The 15,450-nt window shown below is 48.5% G+C and overlaps 1 protein-coding gene across 1 annotated transcript; it reads left to right on the plus strand.

Moving 5' to 3' along the window:
• Positions 1–216: 216 nt before the first annotated feature.
• Positions 217–1,020, plus strand: LOC122918003 (alpha-1,3-mannosyl-glycoprotein 4-beta-N-acetylglucosaminyltransferase-like protein MGAT4E). The gene is given in 2 exon segments (XM_044266150.1): positions 217–836; positions 839–1,020. Coding segments are annotated over 2 exon segments (744 nt in total). The 5' UTR covers positions 217–274.
• Positions 1,021–15,450: the final 14,430 nt, after the last annotated feature.

A 15,450-nucleotide genomic window follows, 5' to 3' on the forward strand; every position in this document is an offset into this window, starting at 1 on the left:
AAGCCTCTTGCACACTTTGGTCTCTCTGTTCCGTGCTTCCTCTAAGAGTGAGAAGAAACGTCTCACGGTGCTGGTCCACCTGGCACATTCTGACCTCACCCAGCTCAGAGAAACCGTTCTCCGTATTTCAACCCTCTTCAGCCCACAGATCTTGGCAGGGCAGCTGCTACTGATCCACACTCCGCCTGATGTCTACCCCTCCGTGGATGACATGAGGAAGGAGGCCCGTCATGGGGAATTCTACTCTAGGCAGAATATAGATCACGCCTTCCTCATGAGCTTTGCCACAAGTCTCTCTGAATACTTCCTGTTACTGGAGGACAATGTCTTTTCTGCCCCCAACTTTATCACCCACATTGATTGGAAGGTGAACACCATGAGGTCTGACCCATGGGTGCTCCTGGAGTTCTCGAATCTGGGCTTCCTTGGCAAACTCTTTCACAGCAAGGACCTCCCACTCCTGGCCCATTTCCTCCTCCTCTTCTACAAGGAACTGCCCCTTGACAGGCTGATCCCCCACTTCCGTACCCTCCTAGCTCAGAAAAACCCAATCATTTGCAGACCTTTCCTTTTCTACCCCAGGTTCTTCTTCCACATCTCTAATGACACCCAGAAGGCCAGGCCAGTTCAGAAAAAGGACCCCTACATTCCTGACAACCCACCTGGAGCCATTTTCACGGATATGAAGGTTTTTGATGTTCATTTCCCCTGGGAAGCCTACACTCTGGATGAATCATTCTTCTGGACCCACAATGTTAGTGCAGGGAACCACCTGACAATCATTTTGAACCATCCGGCGAACTTGAGCAAAGTGCAAGTGTTAACAGGCACCATCGTGGATGGAAAGTACGCCTTGGAGAAGGGGCAAGTGGAGCTGGGCTACGACCCCAAGGGAATGCCCCAGTACTGTACCAGCTTCGCCTTGCTGGGCCATCTCTTCGAAGGGCAGATGAATCAGGAGATATTTCTGAAAAGTATGGGGCACGATGTGAGCTGCGTAAGGCTGGTGGTGAAGGCTAATCAGGTTGGCAGTCTTATAATCAGGCATATTTATCTCTGGAAGCAAAATGCCAAAGATATGGAAGGAGTTCAGAGTTGGAGGTAAATCAATAAGGGTGTAAAAGAAATTAAAGTCTTGAAGCCATTCCATTTTAAGCCTGTCTGACTGACATAGGGGAGATGCCAGGGAATGAGGGGCAGAGAGAGAAGGCTCTATGGTTCTTTTGGTGCCGCCATGATGTTAAGAGACCAGTTCCTGGGCGCCTGGGTGGCTCAGTGGGTTAAGCCGCTGCCTTCGGCTCAGGTCATGATCTCAGGGTCTTGGGATCGAGTCCCACGTCGGGCTCTCTGCTCAGCAGGGAGCCTGCTTCCTCCTCTCTCTCTCTCTGCCTGCGTCTCTGCCTACTTGTGATCTCTCTCTCTGTCAAATAAATAAATAAAATCTTTAAAAAAAAAAAAAAAAAGAGACCAGTTCCTCCTTTTCTTCTACCCAGACAAGTGATTCTTTTTTTTTTTTTTTCCAATTTATTTATTTTCAGAAAAACAGCATTCATTATTGGGGCGCCTGGGTGGCTCAGTGGGTTAAGCCGCTGCCTTCGGCTCAGGTCATGATCTCAGGGTCCTGGGATCGAGTCCCGCATCGGGCTCTCTGACCAGCAGGGAGCCTGCTTCCCTCTCTCTCTCTGCCTGCCTCTCTGCCTACTTGTGATCTCTCTCTGTCAAATAAATAAATAAAATCTTTAAAAAAAAAAAAAAAAAAAAACAGCATTCATTATCTTTTCACCACACCCAGCGCTCCATGCAAGCCGTGCCCTCCACAACACCCACCACCTGGTACCCCAACCTCCCACCCCCCCGCCACTTCAAACCCCTCAGATTGTTTTTCAGAGTCCATAGTCTTCCATGGTTCACCTCCCCTTCCAGTTTACCCAAAATCACATACCCTCCCCAATGTCCACAACCCTACCCCCCTTCTCCCAACCCCCCTCCCCCAGACAAGTGATTCTTATAGGACATCTTTTTCTGGGAGCAGATACAGCTTACCCCACCTTGGTGAAGGCCGCAGTCATCCCCAGAATGTTTAGATTTGGGGGGATGCTGTTTTTGTTTGTGTGTGTGCATATATACAATTATATGTTGACACACAGAGGTGGTGGGAGTGTAAATGTGGCAGTAGGAGGGTAAATGGGGAAATCCTGGGGTGTCCCTAAAATTGACATAAGAAGCCATTTGACTTCTCATTAGAAGTCAAATTCTTTGAAATCCAGGAAAGTGGCAGATGGCCTAATAGCAATAAAACTAAGCCCATAACTCTACACCTTTAAGCTATTTCATAGTGCCCATCTAGTTTCATCCTTTCCTCACAAACTTGGCCATAAACAGTTTGCAACTAAAACTTCACTTTCTCATCAACAATTCACTCCTTAACCCTCACCCCCTACTGGTTTCTACATCCACAATGCTATGGAAACTCTTCCCTATTTGTAATGACAAAAATAGTAAAAAACCCGGTGACATTTTTTCAGAGCTCATTCCCCTAAACTCTCCACAGCAATACACAATACTAACTAGTGTTCCTTCTTGAAACAACCTTCTTCCTTGACTTCTGGGATGCATCCATTCCTCAGACACTTACTGAGTGGCTACTATGGGCCAGGCACACAAAAAAGCCCCTGTTGGGGTTAAGTACACGGTGTTTTGGAAGCACAGAACTACTCTTCCTAAGACATTCTTGGGGTCTTAGGAAAGGCTTCTTGGAAAATAAAATATCCAAGCCTAGACCTGACAGATAATTAGAGAAGATATCCAGGTAAAGTGGGAAGAAGGTCAGAGAGATTTTTCAGTAAAAGAATCAGCATGCTGAGAAGTAGGCCAGAGGTGAGAAAGGCTCATTTGGGAAAATACAAATCGTTTAGTCGGACAGGCGATGGAGAAGGGATAGGGCTGAAGATGAAGCCGCAGGACCAAGAGAGAACCAGTTTGAGAAGGACTACAGACAAATCAATGGGCGAAAGAATTGTCTTTTCAACAAATGGTGTTGGAACAACTGAATATCCACATGCAAAAGAATGAAGCTAGACCCCTACCTCGCATCATATAAAAAAAATTGACCCAAGATGGATCATAGATCTAAATGTAAGGGCAAAAACTGTAACATTTTTAGAAGAAAATATAAGGTGTAAATCTCGATGAACTTGGATTAGGCAACAGTATGTTAGGATATGACACCAAAAGCATCAGTAATCAAAGAATAGATAAGTTGGGGGACGCCTGGGTGGCTCAGTTGGTTGGACGACTGCCTTCGGCTCAGGGCGTGATCCTTGGAGTCCCGGGATCGAGTCCCACATCAGGCTCCCAGCTCCATGGGGAGTCTGCTTCGCTCTTTGACCTTCTCCTCGCTCGTGCTCTCTCTCACTGTCTCTCTCTCTCAAATAAATAAATAAAATCTTTAAAAAAAAACAAAAACAAAAACAATAGATAAGTTGGGCTTCATCAAAATAAAGACTGCTGTGTTTCACAGGACACTATCAAGACAGTGAAACACCACCACACAGGATGGGATAAAATTTGCAAATCATATATCTAATAAGAGACTGGTATTCAGATTATTATAAAGAACTCTTACACTCAATATAAAAATATAACCATTAAAGATGGGCAAAGGATTTGAATAGAGATTTCTCCAAAGAAGATGTAGAAATGGCCCATAAGCACATGAGAAGATGCTCGTCGTTGGTCACCAGGGAACTGCAAATCAAAACCACCGTGAGATACCCCTTCACACCCACTAGGAAGGCTCTGATTAAAAAACATGGAAAAATAAGTGTTGGTGAGGATTTAGAGAAATTGGGACCCACATCCTTGCTGATGGGGTTGTGAAACAGTACAGCCACCTTGGGAAAGTGTTTAGCAGTTCCTCAAAATGTTCAAGAGATTACTGTGTGATCCAGCAATTTCACTCCTAGGTCTATACTTGGGAAAATGAAACTTACATCCAGGCCAAGACAAATGTTCGTACCAGTATCCTAATGACCCAAAACTGAAAACAATCACGTGTCCAACTGATGAAGGGATACACAGAATGAAGTATATGCCCATACAATGAAACAGCATTTGGCCATAAAAAGGAAAGGAGTACTGATATATGCTACGGCATTTATGAACCATTATGCTACATGAAAGAAACTGGTCACAAGAGGCCACATGTCATAGGATTCCATATATAGAAAATGTCCAGACTAAGCAAATCCACAGAAACCAAAGTAGTTTAGGAGCCAGGGCTGAGGAAGAGGGAACTGGAAAGTGACTTCTAGGGATGCTTAATTTTGGCTGAGGTCCTAATGTCAGGGTGGTGAGATGGAGCCCCACAATGGGCTCTGTGTCCAGCAGGGAGTCTGCTTGGGATTTTTTTCCCTCTCCCTTTTCCTCTGCTCCTCCCTCCCACTTGCACACTCTCACTCTCTCTCAAATTAATAAATTTTAAAAAGAAAAAAAAGAGAAAAAGAAAGAAGATGGGCATGGCTGTCTTTTCTGTGTAACGAAAATATCCTAAAATTAGGGGCACCTGGGGCGCCTGGGTGGCTCAGTGGGTTAAGCCACTGCCTTCGGCTCAGGTCATGATCTCAGGGTCCTGGGATCGAGTCCCGCATCGGGCTCTCTGCTCAGCAGGGAGCCTGCTTCCCCCTCTCTTTCTCTGCCTGCCTCTCCATCTACTTGTGATTTCTCTCTGTCAAATAAATAAATAAAATCTTTAAAAAAAAATAAAAATAAAATAAAATAAAATAAAATTAGGGGCACCTGACTAGTTCAGTCAGTAGACTGTGCGACTTTTTTTTTTTTTAAAGATTTTATTTATTTTTTTTTCTTTCTTTTTTTTTTTTTTTTCCTTAGAGAGAGAGGGAGAGAGAGCGAGCACAGGCAGACAGAGGCAGAGGGAGAAGCAGGCTCCCTGCCGAGCAAGGAGCCCGATGGTGGGACTCGATCCCAGGACGCTGAGATCATGACCTGAGCCGAAGGCAGCTGCTTAACCAACTGAGCCACCCAGGCGTCCCAAAAGATTTTATTTATTTATTTGACAGAGAGAGATGACAAGTAGGCAGAGAGGCAGGTAGAGAGAGAAGGAGGAGGAAGCAGGCTCCCTGCTGAGCAGAGAGCCCGATGCGGGACTCGATCCCAGGACCCCGAGATCATGACCTGAGCCGAAGGCAGCGGCTTAACCCACTGAGCCACCCAGGCGCCCAACTGTGTGACTCTTGATCTCCCACGTTGGAGGTAGAGATAAAAGTAAAATCTTTTTTTTTTTTTTTTTTTTTTTAAAGAAAATGTTCAGGATGCCTGGGCGGTCAGTCATTAAGAGTCTGCCTTCAGCTCCAGTGATCCCAGGGCCCTGGGATCAAGTTCCACATGGGGCTTCCTGCTCAGCAGGGAGCCTGCTTTCTTCCTCTGCCTGGTGTTCCCTCTGCTTATGCTCTCTGTCTCTCTTTCTCTGACAAGTAAATTTAAAAAAGAAAGAAAAGAAAGAGGAAAAAAATGTTCTAAAACTGATTGTCATAATGGTTGCCCAACTCTGTGAATATACTAAAAACTATTGAATTGTGTATTTTAAAAGGCAAACTTGGGGTGCCCAGGTGGCTCAGTCAGTTAAACGTCTAACTCTTGATTTCGGCTCAAGTCATGATCTCAGGGTTGTGGGATCGAGCCCCTACATTGGGCTCCATGCTGAGCATAGATCCTGCTTGAGATTCTCCCTTTCCCACTCCCTCTACCCAAACCCTGCTTGTGCTCAATCTCTATCAAAAAAAAAAGTGAATTATGGTATGTGAATTGAATCTCAATAAAGCAATTGTTTAAAAAAAAAAAAAAGCTGTAGAAGCACAGGAAGGGGTGTCAACTACCCTGATGGCAACAGGGGACTGACAGAACAGTTTTAAGCAGGAGAGCAAAGCGATCTGTGCTGTGCTTTGGAAAGATCACTACTGCTGTGCCAACAACTCTGAAGGGGGTCCAGATGGAGAATCCAATTAGAATTAAACAAGGAAATACAGACAGGTGTCTATCTCAGCACCTGGCATGAAATAGACACTTAATAAATGACACTGCCCACTTTCCTTTCCTTTCTCCCCTCTTCCCTTCTCTTTCCCACCTTTCTTCCACAAATCCTATACAAATCTTTATTTCCACCTGCCTCTCTGAATGGTGATCCCTGTCATTGACACTGTTTCCTCCACCCATCCCTAAACATGGGAATGTTCCAATGTTCGTCATTGTAATATTCCAATATTCATTATCTATATCTTCTTTCTCCAATTTCTTGATCACGCTCAGAGGCACCTGAAGGAGTTTCCAGGTGCTACCTCAGTCAGCAGCATCCTCTGAGATCTCCAATCTGAGCCTCCGTGTCTTCTCTCTGGGTCTTACAGGTACCCTACACTTGGTTCTTCCACTGTCATCTCGAGCTCAGCATGCTTGAAACCAAATTCTTTAGCTTGCTCCAAAAGCCAGGACACCCTTCCAGATGTTTCTATTTTTGGCCATGGTTATCTTACATACCTAAACTCAAAATCTTAAAAGTGTTTTAAGTGTTTAAGTGTTTAAGTATGGGGCGCCTGGGTGGCTCATTGGGTTTAGCCTCTGCCTTCAGTTCAGGTCATGATCTCGGGGTCCTGAGATCCAGCCCCACATCGGGCTCTCTGCTCAGCAGAGAGCCTGCTTCCCCCTCCCCCTCTGCCTGCTTTTCTGCCTACTTGTGATCTCTCTCTCTGTGTGTCAAATAAATAAATAAATAAAACTTAAAAAAATAAAAATAAAAGAGTGGTCTATGAACCACTTGCAACAGAATTACCTAGAATTGCTTGTCTAAAATGCTTTTACCAAATCTTGCTCATTCTCCGCCCGAAGTGCTTCAACCTCTATGATTTTCTATTTTCATATCCTCCCCAATGTAGACCTATTACTTCGGTTCACGTTCAAACTTTTCCACAGAGTGACCTCTTTCGAGCCAAGGCGTGTTCTGTGTCAGGCCCTGGGCCCCAGGGTACGAGGCCTCTTGGCTGTGGACTCGGGCTTAAAGAGCTCTTGGTCTAGTGTGAGAAACAACTAAAATACAGAACTCAGGAGGCACAGTGGAAGGAGGGAGTGACTGTGCCTGGAGCCATTAGGGACAGTTTCACAAAGGAGGTGACGGTCAAACAGGTGAGGTACTTCTCAGGCAGGGGAGTAAGGGGAAGAGTATTCTAGGTGCCAAGTTTAAGTGAATAAGTCAAGCAAGAGGAAGAGCAAGACTTTATCAGGGCACCTTCTCCTTGGACAGTGCCTGGGCCTTATTCACGTGTCCCTGGGACCCTGAGGTAACACCAGCGGGTGAAGCAAAGCCTGGTGTAAGAACCCAGTAGCGGGGTGCCTGGGTCACTCAGTGGGTTAAAGCCTCTGCCTTCGGCTCAGGTCATGATCTCATGGTCCTGGGATCGAGCCCCGCATCGGGCTCTCGGCTCAGCAGGAAGCCTGCTTCCCCCTCTCTCTCTGCCTGCCTCTCTGCCTACTTGTGATCTCTGTCAAGTAAATAAATAAAACCTTAAAAAAAAAAAAAAAAAGAACCCAGTAGCAACACTGTTGTCCTAACTGGACAGCAGCCTACAGGTCCACACCCCCATGTGAAGGGCTGCTCAGCTTTACTGCATGGGTGCCTTTTAGGCATGTGGGCCCTGTGTTGCCCGATCTGGAGATTTCTCAAGAGAAGATGGAAATCCCAATTTTTATGTCAGACTGCTCAATTTTTAATTTTTTTTTTAAGATTTTATTTATTTATTTGACAGAGAGAAATCACAAGTAGTCGGAGAGGCAGGCAGAGAGAGAGAGAGGGAAGCAGGCTCCCTGCTGAGCAGAGAGCCCGATGCGGGACTCGATCCCAGGATCCTGAGATCATAACCTGAGCCGAAGGCAGCGGCTTAACCCACTGAGCCACCCAGGCGCCCCTAATTTTTTTTTTTAAGTTTTAAAGTAAGCTCTACATAGACCCAGCATGGGGCTCCAACTCATGACTCTGAGGTCGAGGATTTCATGTTCTACTGACTAAGACCCTAGACCTCTCAATTTTTAAAATGCTGGCAACTGATTCAAAAGATATAAAAACACAATTTTATTTTTATTATTATTTGTTAAGATTTTGTTTATTTATTTGACAGAGAAAAAGATCACAAGCAGGGGGAGCAGCAGGCAGAGGGAGAAGGGAGAAGCAGGCTCCCCACTGAGCAGAGAGAGCCGGATGTGGGACTCAGTCCCAGGACCCTGGGATCATGACCTGAGCCAAAGGCAGATGCTTCACTGACTGAGCCATCCCTAAAAAAACAATTTCAGAGCACAACGTGCAACGACCCTGCCCTGCTCTGGGGAGGCTTTCCTAGGCTACCAGCTATAGTTCAGGTTATAAAGCCCTTGATTAGATCACGACGTTCTTGGATACCCTCTTGGCCATCCTTTCTGCTCCAGGAGCACGAGTCACTCAGACGGAGTCTCAGGACACACCCACCTCCTCTCCCTCAGTTCTGCAAACCATCTTTGAGCGCGGATTCGTCTGCAGATGGCTGAATCGATGTGCTCCATTTCTTGGCTCCGCTTTCAGAGGCTGCCAGGGTCCTCCTATCGACACCCCCACCCTATTTGAGGCTTAATGTCCTCCAGAAGGACCACTCCATTTAGCACAAGCCATCTAATGATTTACCCTGAGTGCTAGAATTCAAAGGGAAGCCCTGTCACTATGGATTAGGGCATCCAAAGGTTGAGAAGCCGAAGGAGATCCCCTGTGTAGGATTTAGGGTGTAGCTCAGGCCAGGTCCTGGCTGGGTGTGACTGACCCAGCCAAGGAGGGCAATGGGGGTCGAAGTCACAGACACCAGAGTGGGCGTGCAGCTCCCCCCCCCTCCCCGAGATGGCCTCCTTCCCATGCTCTGGGCTGCGGGGTCTTACCTTGAAGGAGCCAAGTGGTAAAGGTAAACAATGAGGTGAGGCATCATGGGGTTGGCAGATGAAACGCAGTTAGGGAAGAAAGCAGCCACATCACTGGGGAATGATTACAGGCTGTGGTGATGAGTGCTGAGAATGACGTGCCTCGTCAGACCTCTTTTTATTTATTTAGATTTTATTTATTTATTTGAGAGAAAGAGAGAGAGCACGAGAGTGGGGAGGGTTGGAGGGAGAAGCAGACTCCCCATGGAGTGAAGGATCTCCCGGGGACTCCAGGATCATGACCTGAGCTGAAGGTAGTCGCCCAACCAACTGAGCCACCAAGGTGCCTGCCCATCAGACCTCTTTTTAAAGAGAAGTCCAGGGGTCATTTGAGTGGCTTAGTTGGTTGGGCCTCTGCCTTTGGCTCGGGTCATGATCTTGGGGTCCTGAGGTCAAGCCCTGCATTGGGCCCTCTGGAAGCCTGCTTCCCCCTCTCTCTCTGCCTGCCTCTCTGCCTACTTGTGATTTCTCTCTCTGTGTCAAATAAATAAAATCTAAAAAAAAAAAAAAGGAGAGAGAGAGAGAAGTCCAAGCAGAGGTTTGGAGGGCATCAGGCTTGTGGCTCCCATGTCTGATTGAGACTTATAGGCTTTCCTTCCCCACCATCCCTTTCTCTGGAACATTCTTTGTCTCTTTGTTGTTGTTTTTTCTAAATTTTTATTATTTACTTTATTTTTTTTTTTTAAGATTTCATTTATTTATTTGACAGAGAGATCACAAGTAGGCAGAAAGGCAGGCAGAGAGAAAGTGGGAAGCAGGCTCCCTGTTGAGCAGAGAGTCCAATGTGAGGTTTGATCCCAGGACCCTGAGATTATGACCCGAGCTGAAGGTAGGCACTTAACCGACTGACTCACCCAGGCGCCCCTTTTTAAAAGATTTTTATTTATTTATTTGAGAGAGAGAAAGAGAAAGCAAGAGCAGGAGGAAGGGCAGAGGGAGAAGGAACCTGGGATCATGACCTGAGCCAAACGTGCTTAACCGACTGAGACACCCAGGGGCCCCACGTTGTCTCTTAAAGGGGATGCTCTGCTCCTGTTTTCAAGTGAGGGGCAGGCGAAGCCAAGGAAATCACTGATCAAAGTTGCCTTAATTTTCCTCTGGAGGAAGTAAACTCTGTAAGGAAACTAGCCTTGGCTATGAGAAAGCAAGATGCTTCTCTGAGCCCGAATTCTGCTCTTGCTTTTCCAACTGCTTGCTGGGGCTTTTTGGATTGCTGAGATGCAGAGCTTTTGGTCAGGTTTTGAGTTCAGTTTAGGCCTCAGCCCCTTCCTAAATACATCCCTCTGACTCTTCTTTGTGTGTCCTTCTTATTTTACTCTGGCCTCTCTCAAGCCAGAAACCCTCTTACGAAAAGCTAAAGGAATTGAGATTTTGGATTGGAACTCATGACCCTGAGTTCAAGAGTGCCATCTTCTAGGACTGAGCCAGCCAGGCACCCCAGGGCGGGGGTGGTGTCATGCTTAAGGAAAAGAAATGTTGCTTTCAAAGGATATTTTGGAGGGTTGAAAAAAGTAAGAGGACTTCTTTTTTTTTTAATTAACATATAATGTATTATTTGCCCCGGGGGTACAGGTCTGTGAATCATCAGGCTTACACAATCCACAGCACTCATCTTAGCACATACCCTCCCCAATGTCCATCATCCAGCCACCCTATCCCTACTCCCCCACCCACCAGCAACCCTCAGTGTTTTTTTTTTTTTAATATTTTATTTATTTATTTGACAGAAATCACAAGTAGGCAGAGAGGCAGGCAGAAAGAGAGAAGGGAAAGCAGGCTCCCCACTGAGCAGAGTGCCCGATGTGGGGCTCCATCTCAGGACCCTGGGATCCTGACCTGAGCCGAAGGCAGAGGCCTAACTGAGGCGCCTCCCTCAGTTTGTTTTGTGAGATTAAGAGTCTCTTATGGCTTGGCTCCCTCCAATCATAAGGCAGCTTCTTAAAAAGGAGGTGGTACATGTGACTCAGTCTGTTAAGCATTGGCCTTCTGCTAGGGTCATGATCCGGGTCCTGGATCAAATCCCACAGGTGGATCTTGGCTCAGCTTGGAGTCTGCTTCTCCCTCTGCCCCTCCCCCCGTCCATGCTCTCTTTCTCTGAAAAACAAAATCTTTTTTTTTTTTTTTTAAAGGAAGTCTTACAGTGAGTGGTTACAACTGCACCTTTTAGAGTCAGCCTAACAGGGTCCAAAGCTCAGGGGTCGTTTACTGGCAGAACGAGTTTGGGATGTTACTTTCTCCTGCGGACCCAAGTTTTCTCATCAGGTACCAATGGGGGTAATAAGGAGCAGAGCTGAGAATTAAGGGTGAGAAACACAGGAAGCCCTTAGAATTTTGTGGGTACTTAGTAAGCACTGGATGAGTGTTAGGCTTCGCTAGAATTACCCAAAGGAAAAAAAAAAAAAGATTCTGTCGTGGCCATCAAGTGTGCCTTGGCTCCCTGTCGCCCACATGCTCCCCACCCAGTCTGGAATCCCTCCCTCCGTTTCTGCATGGCTAACCCCTGCTTCTTCCCAGGATCCAGCTCCGTGGCCCTTTCAATGAGCTCCCAGGGCAACTTGAGTTGGATTTGTCTGGACAGTGAGTTCCTGCTTAACCTCCAATTCCATTGCCCAAAAACTCTGTGGGTGTTTGTTGAATGAGTGAATAATCCCCTTGCTTTTTATAGTCACTTTAGTTCATAAAGCTCATAGGAAGGAATACCTTATCTGATTTAATCTTCAGAAGCACACCGTATAAGCGATCTCTCTTGCACAGATTAAAATATACAAATACAAATGAGAGAGATGGATGACCTGGAGTTTGCAGGGGTCCCACGGGATTGCCACAACCCAGACCCTGGCTGAGGCCCTTGCGGTAGGAGAGCAGCCAAAGGTGGCCGTGCTGGGGCTGGGCCCCTACCCCCAACCCCATGCCTGAGGGACAAGGCTGCCCAGAAACCTCACAAAAGTCACCACCCAGCCTCCTGCTGCCCCCAGCCCTTGGTGACGCAGTGGGGTTGCGGGGGCGGATGTTGAGGAAGCGAAGCGGGATCACAAGCCACCCCCCCCATCCCATCTGGGCTCCCCCAGGTCGGTCCATGCTGTCCCCTTCGCTGGCCTCTTTTCCTCCCTTTATCCACATCCTTTATCCAAAGCAGCGGCTTCATGTCCTCTGAATTGCCATATCGGGGAATGGCGTTTCTCCTTTGGTAGCCAGATTCCGGCTCCACGCCCCAGCCAGGCAGCACAGCGGCTGGTGCCCAGGTGAGACTGGGGAGCCCCGACACCCACCACTCCGGGAAGGTTGGGGAGAAGCCTGCCAGCCAATGGGCCCCGCAAGAGACCCCTGCCTCCCTCGCCTAGGCCCCCACCCCCACCCCACCCCACCCCCACTCCCAGGACTCAGCAGCGAGCCCTCTCCCGCCCGGTTTCTCATTCATGCAAACCTTCGCTGAGCTCCCACTGAGTGCTCAACACCTGGGGTGAGGGGCTGCGCCAGTCTCACATCCTGCTGCAAGCCTTTGAGGCTCTCCCTGGGAATAAGTAAACTCTGTTTACCCGGTGAATGCGGTTCTACGGGGAAGCCCTCAGGCTTGGGGTCACCCAAACATGGGCTTCAGTTCCGCTCTGTTTACTAGCTGAGATTTTAAAATGTTATTCCCTGACCCTGAGCCGGGGGTGGACGATCAGAGCACAGCAGTTTACCCCTCCCCTCGCTTCAGGAGACCGGGCAGGATCAGCCCTCCCACGGGGTCTGAGCTCCTCCCCTCTCCCAGGGAGTCTCGGACAGGCCCGGGCAGGTAGACCCTTTCCTTTGAGTTGTCTGTCCAGCCCCGGGTGGGTGGGGAGGGGCAGATTTTCCCATCGAGACACCTCAGGGTATGATCCTCCTCCTTCTGGTTGGGCTGCTTGTGAAGTCCTGGACATCCTCGGAGCGGGGGGGCTCAGACGGGAAGGCCACCCAGGCCCCCTGCCCCTCCCCCAGGCATCATCATTACCACTCCCCTCCCATTGGTCCACTTAGGCACTGGCTTTGTCTCCCTGGCCTGGGGAAGGAGAAAGGAGTGGGACAGATCTGTGAACTCAGACACTTGACCTCTGTGATCCCAAGTGTTCTTATCTGTCAGTGAAGGTATTACCCGCACAGGGTTGCTATGGGAGTCAAATGAGATTAGCATGTGTGAGGGCTCAGAATTTTTAGGCAAGGAATACATCAGGTTGGGTCACAACATTGCCTCTTACCGTCCCTCCAGGGGCTGCCCCACGGCTCTTTGGGGTAAACCCGTTTTTCAACACTGCCTCCAACTGCCTCACTGATCTCTGCTCCCACCACCGCAGCCACACGGTTCCTGCAGTTCTTTCCATGGGTCTGACCCGGTGCTAGACCTGGGGCTTCCCCATGGGCTCTTTCCTGGCCTTAACCAAATCCATCTGGCTAACTCTGTCCTCTGCTTCAGTGAGGGGTCCTCAGAGGGGCCTCCCCTGCCCACCCACACAAGGCCAGGTCTCCTGCTACCTACTCTCTCTGCGTCCCCCCAGCTGGAGCTGGGAACTGTGGCAGATCTGTCACCCGCTCCTAAAGGATGTGCCTCTCCATAGTCCTGTGCCTGTTTGTTCACCCCTGGACCCCAAGGCTTCACAGTACAAAGTAGGCATTTTGTTACCTGCTGAAAGAAGAAGCTGTAGAGGGGCGTCTGGGTGGCTCAGTGGGTTAAAGCCTCTGCCTTCTGCTCAGGTCACGATCCCGGGAGCCTGCTTCTGTTTCCTTCTCTCTCTCTGCCTGCCTCTCTGCCTACTTGTGATCTCTCTCTCTCTATCAAATAAATAAATAAAATCTTAAAAAGAAGAAGAAGAAGAAGAAGCTGTAGAATCCTAGAATCTGAGGCAGCTTCCCATCCAGTTTCAACGCTCCCTTAGCCTAAAGTCTGCAACAGTCACGTCGTGCCCGCTGCCCCCAACCCCCCAAGACACAATAGGCCCAGCAGAAAGAAGAAATAGGAGGGCGGGTCTGACTTCTCCCTCCTCATTCTCTCCTACCCAAACTTGAACTTCCGGTCACTTGCGTCTTCCCTCTCTGCTCCCTTTCCGGACCCCAGCGGAACTTGCCCTGTTCACTCTGTTGCCTCAGTGCCTGGCTGGGGGCTGGCCTGTGGATGATTAGGTTCACCTGTCAGCAGACCGCCTGCCGGCTCCCATCCCCCCCTCTGCCAACCAAGGAGCAGGGCATCTCCTAGCAGCAAGTGAGTGCAGGTCCAGGGTCCAGCCATGCCCTGTCCTAGCTGTACCTTCGTCATAGAACGAAGTGCCATAGAACCCGCTGACCTTCTGTCTGAGGTCACTGAAGCACAAAGAATGAAGCACACGAGCCCAGAGCCTTCCGAACTGTGGGCTTACTCTGTCAAGGTCAAGCGCAGAGTAGGTGCCCAGTAGGTTTGGGTTATTTCGACTCAAGTTCAACAAGTTACTCAAGGCACCTGGGGGCGATTTATCTGCTAAGGCCAAGAGCCTCCTCAAGTCCGTGCTGCTGTTTGAGGCGGGAACGCATAAAAGAGGGATTCCTCTTCTCCCTCCTTGTGAGGGCTGAATTCCCACCTCTTTCTTGACCAGTGGCACTGTGTCGGTCATGAGAGGGATATGGGACCAGAGGCAGTTACAAAGTGTTCCGGAGGAGTGACAGGAACTTAAAAGTCAAATTCCTTAACCTCAGGAAGTGAGGGAACACCTTTTTCTTCATTGAACACTGTATCCTCTTTGGGCCATTGCCGGTCAGATTGAGGAACAATTTTTCTTAAAAGCACTTTATTGGCTTTATTGTACTGTTTCTGTGAAAGTCTGGGTTCCTTGAGCCCTGGCTTTCAACTCTGGCTGCACATTCACTTCACCCGAGATTTTTAGAAAAATACGAGAGCATGGATCCTAGAGCAGTTAGAAGCTCTAAGCGTAGGGCCCTTGCCTTAGTGTTTGGGAAAGCCCCCCAGGCAATTCTACAGGCAGACTGGGCTGGGAACCACTGCCCCAACTTCTTAGAAATGCAAATTCTCAGGCCCCACCGGGACCTATAGAATCAGAAACCAAGAGTGGGGGGGTGGTGACCAGCCATCGTGTTTACAAACCTTCAGGGGATACTGATCCAGGCTACAAAAGAACTCTTGGGAAGCCCAGAGTTTTAAAGCTGGCAACAGTCCAAAAGGTCATCTTAGCTAAGCTTGTCCTTAGTGTCCGGGAAAAGGGGGTGAGAGCCACACGGCTTCTCCAGCACTCCTCAGCAAATAGAACCTGGGCTTCTCTAGTCCATCCACTCTTGGGCAATCTTGGAGCAGATGGTCTGCAAGGACAGCCACACTTCCCCCATCCCTGTACGTGTAGGGCTCCCTTCCCACCAAGAGGCAGACTTCATTTCCCTTTGGGATTCGTTTGCCGGGTTGTTGTAGCAAAGTCCTACAAATTGAGTGCTTAAGACAATTGAAAGTTG

The sequence above is a fragment of the Neovison vison genome, chromosome 10 (assembly GCF_020171115.1).
Source record: "Neovison vison isolate M4711 chromosome 10, ASM_NN_V1, whole genome shotgun sequence".
In the NCBI taxonomy this organism is placed as follows: domain Eukaryota; kingdom Metazoa; phylum Chordata; class Mammalia; order Carnivora; family Mustelidae; genus Neogale; species Neogale vison.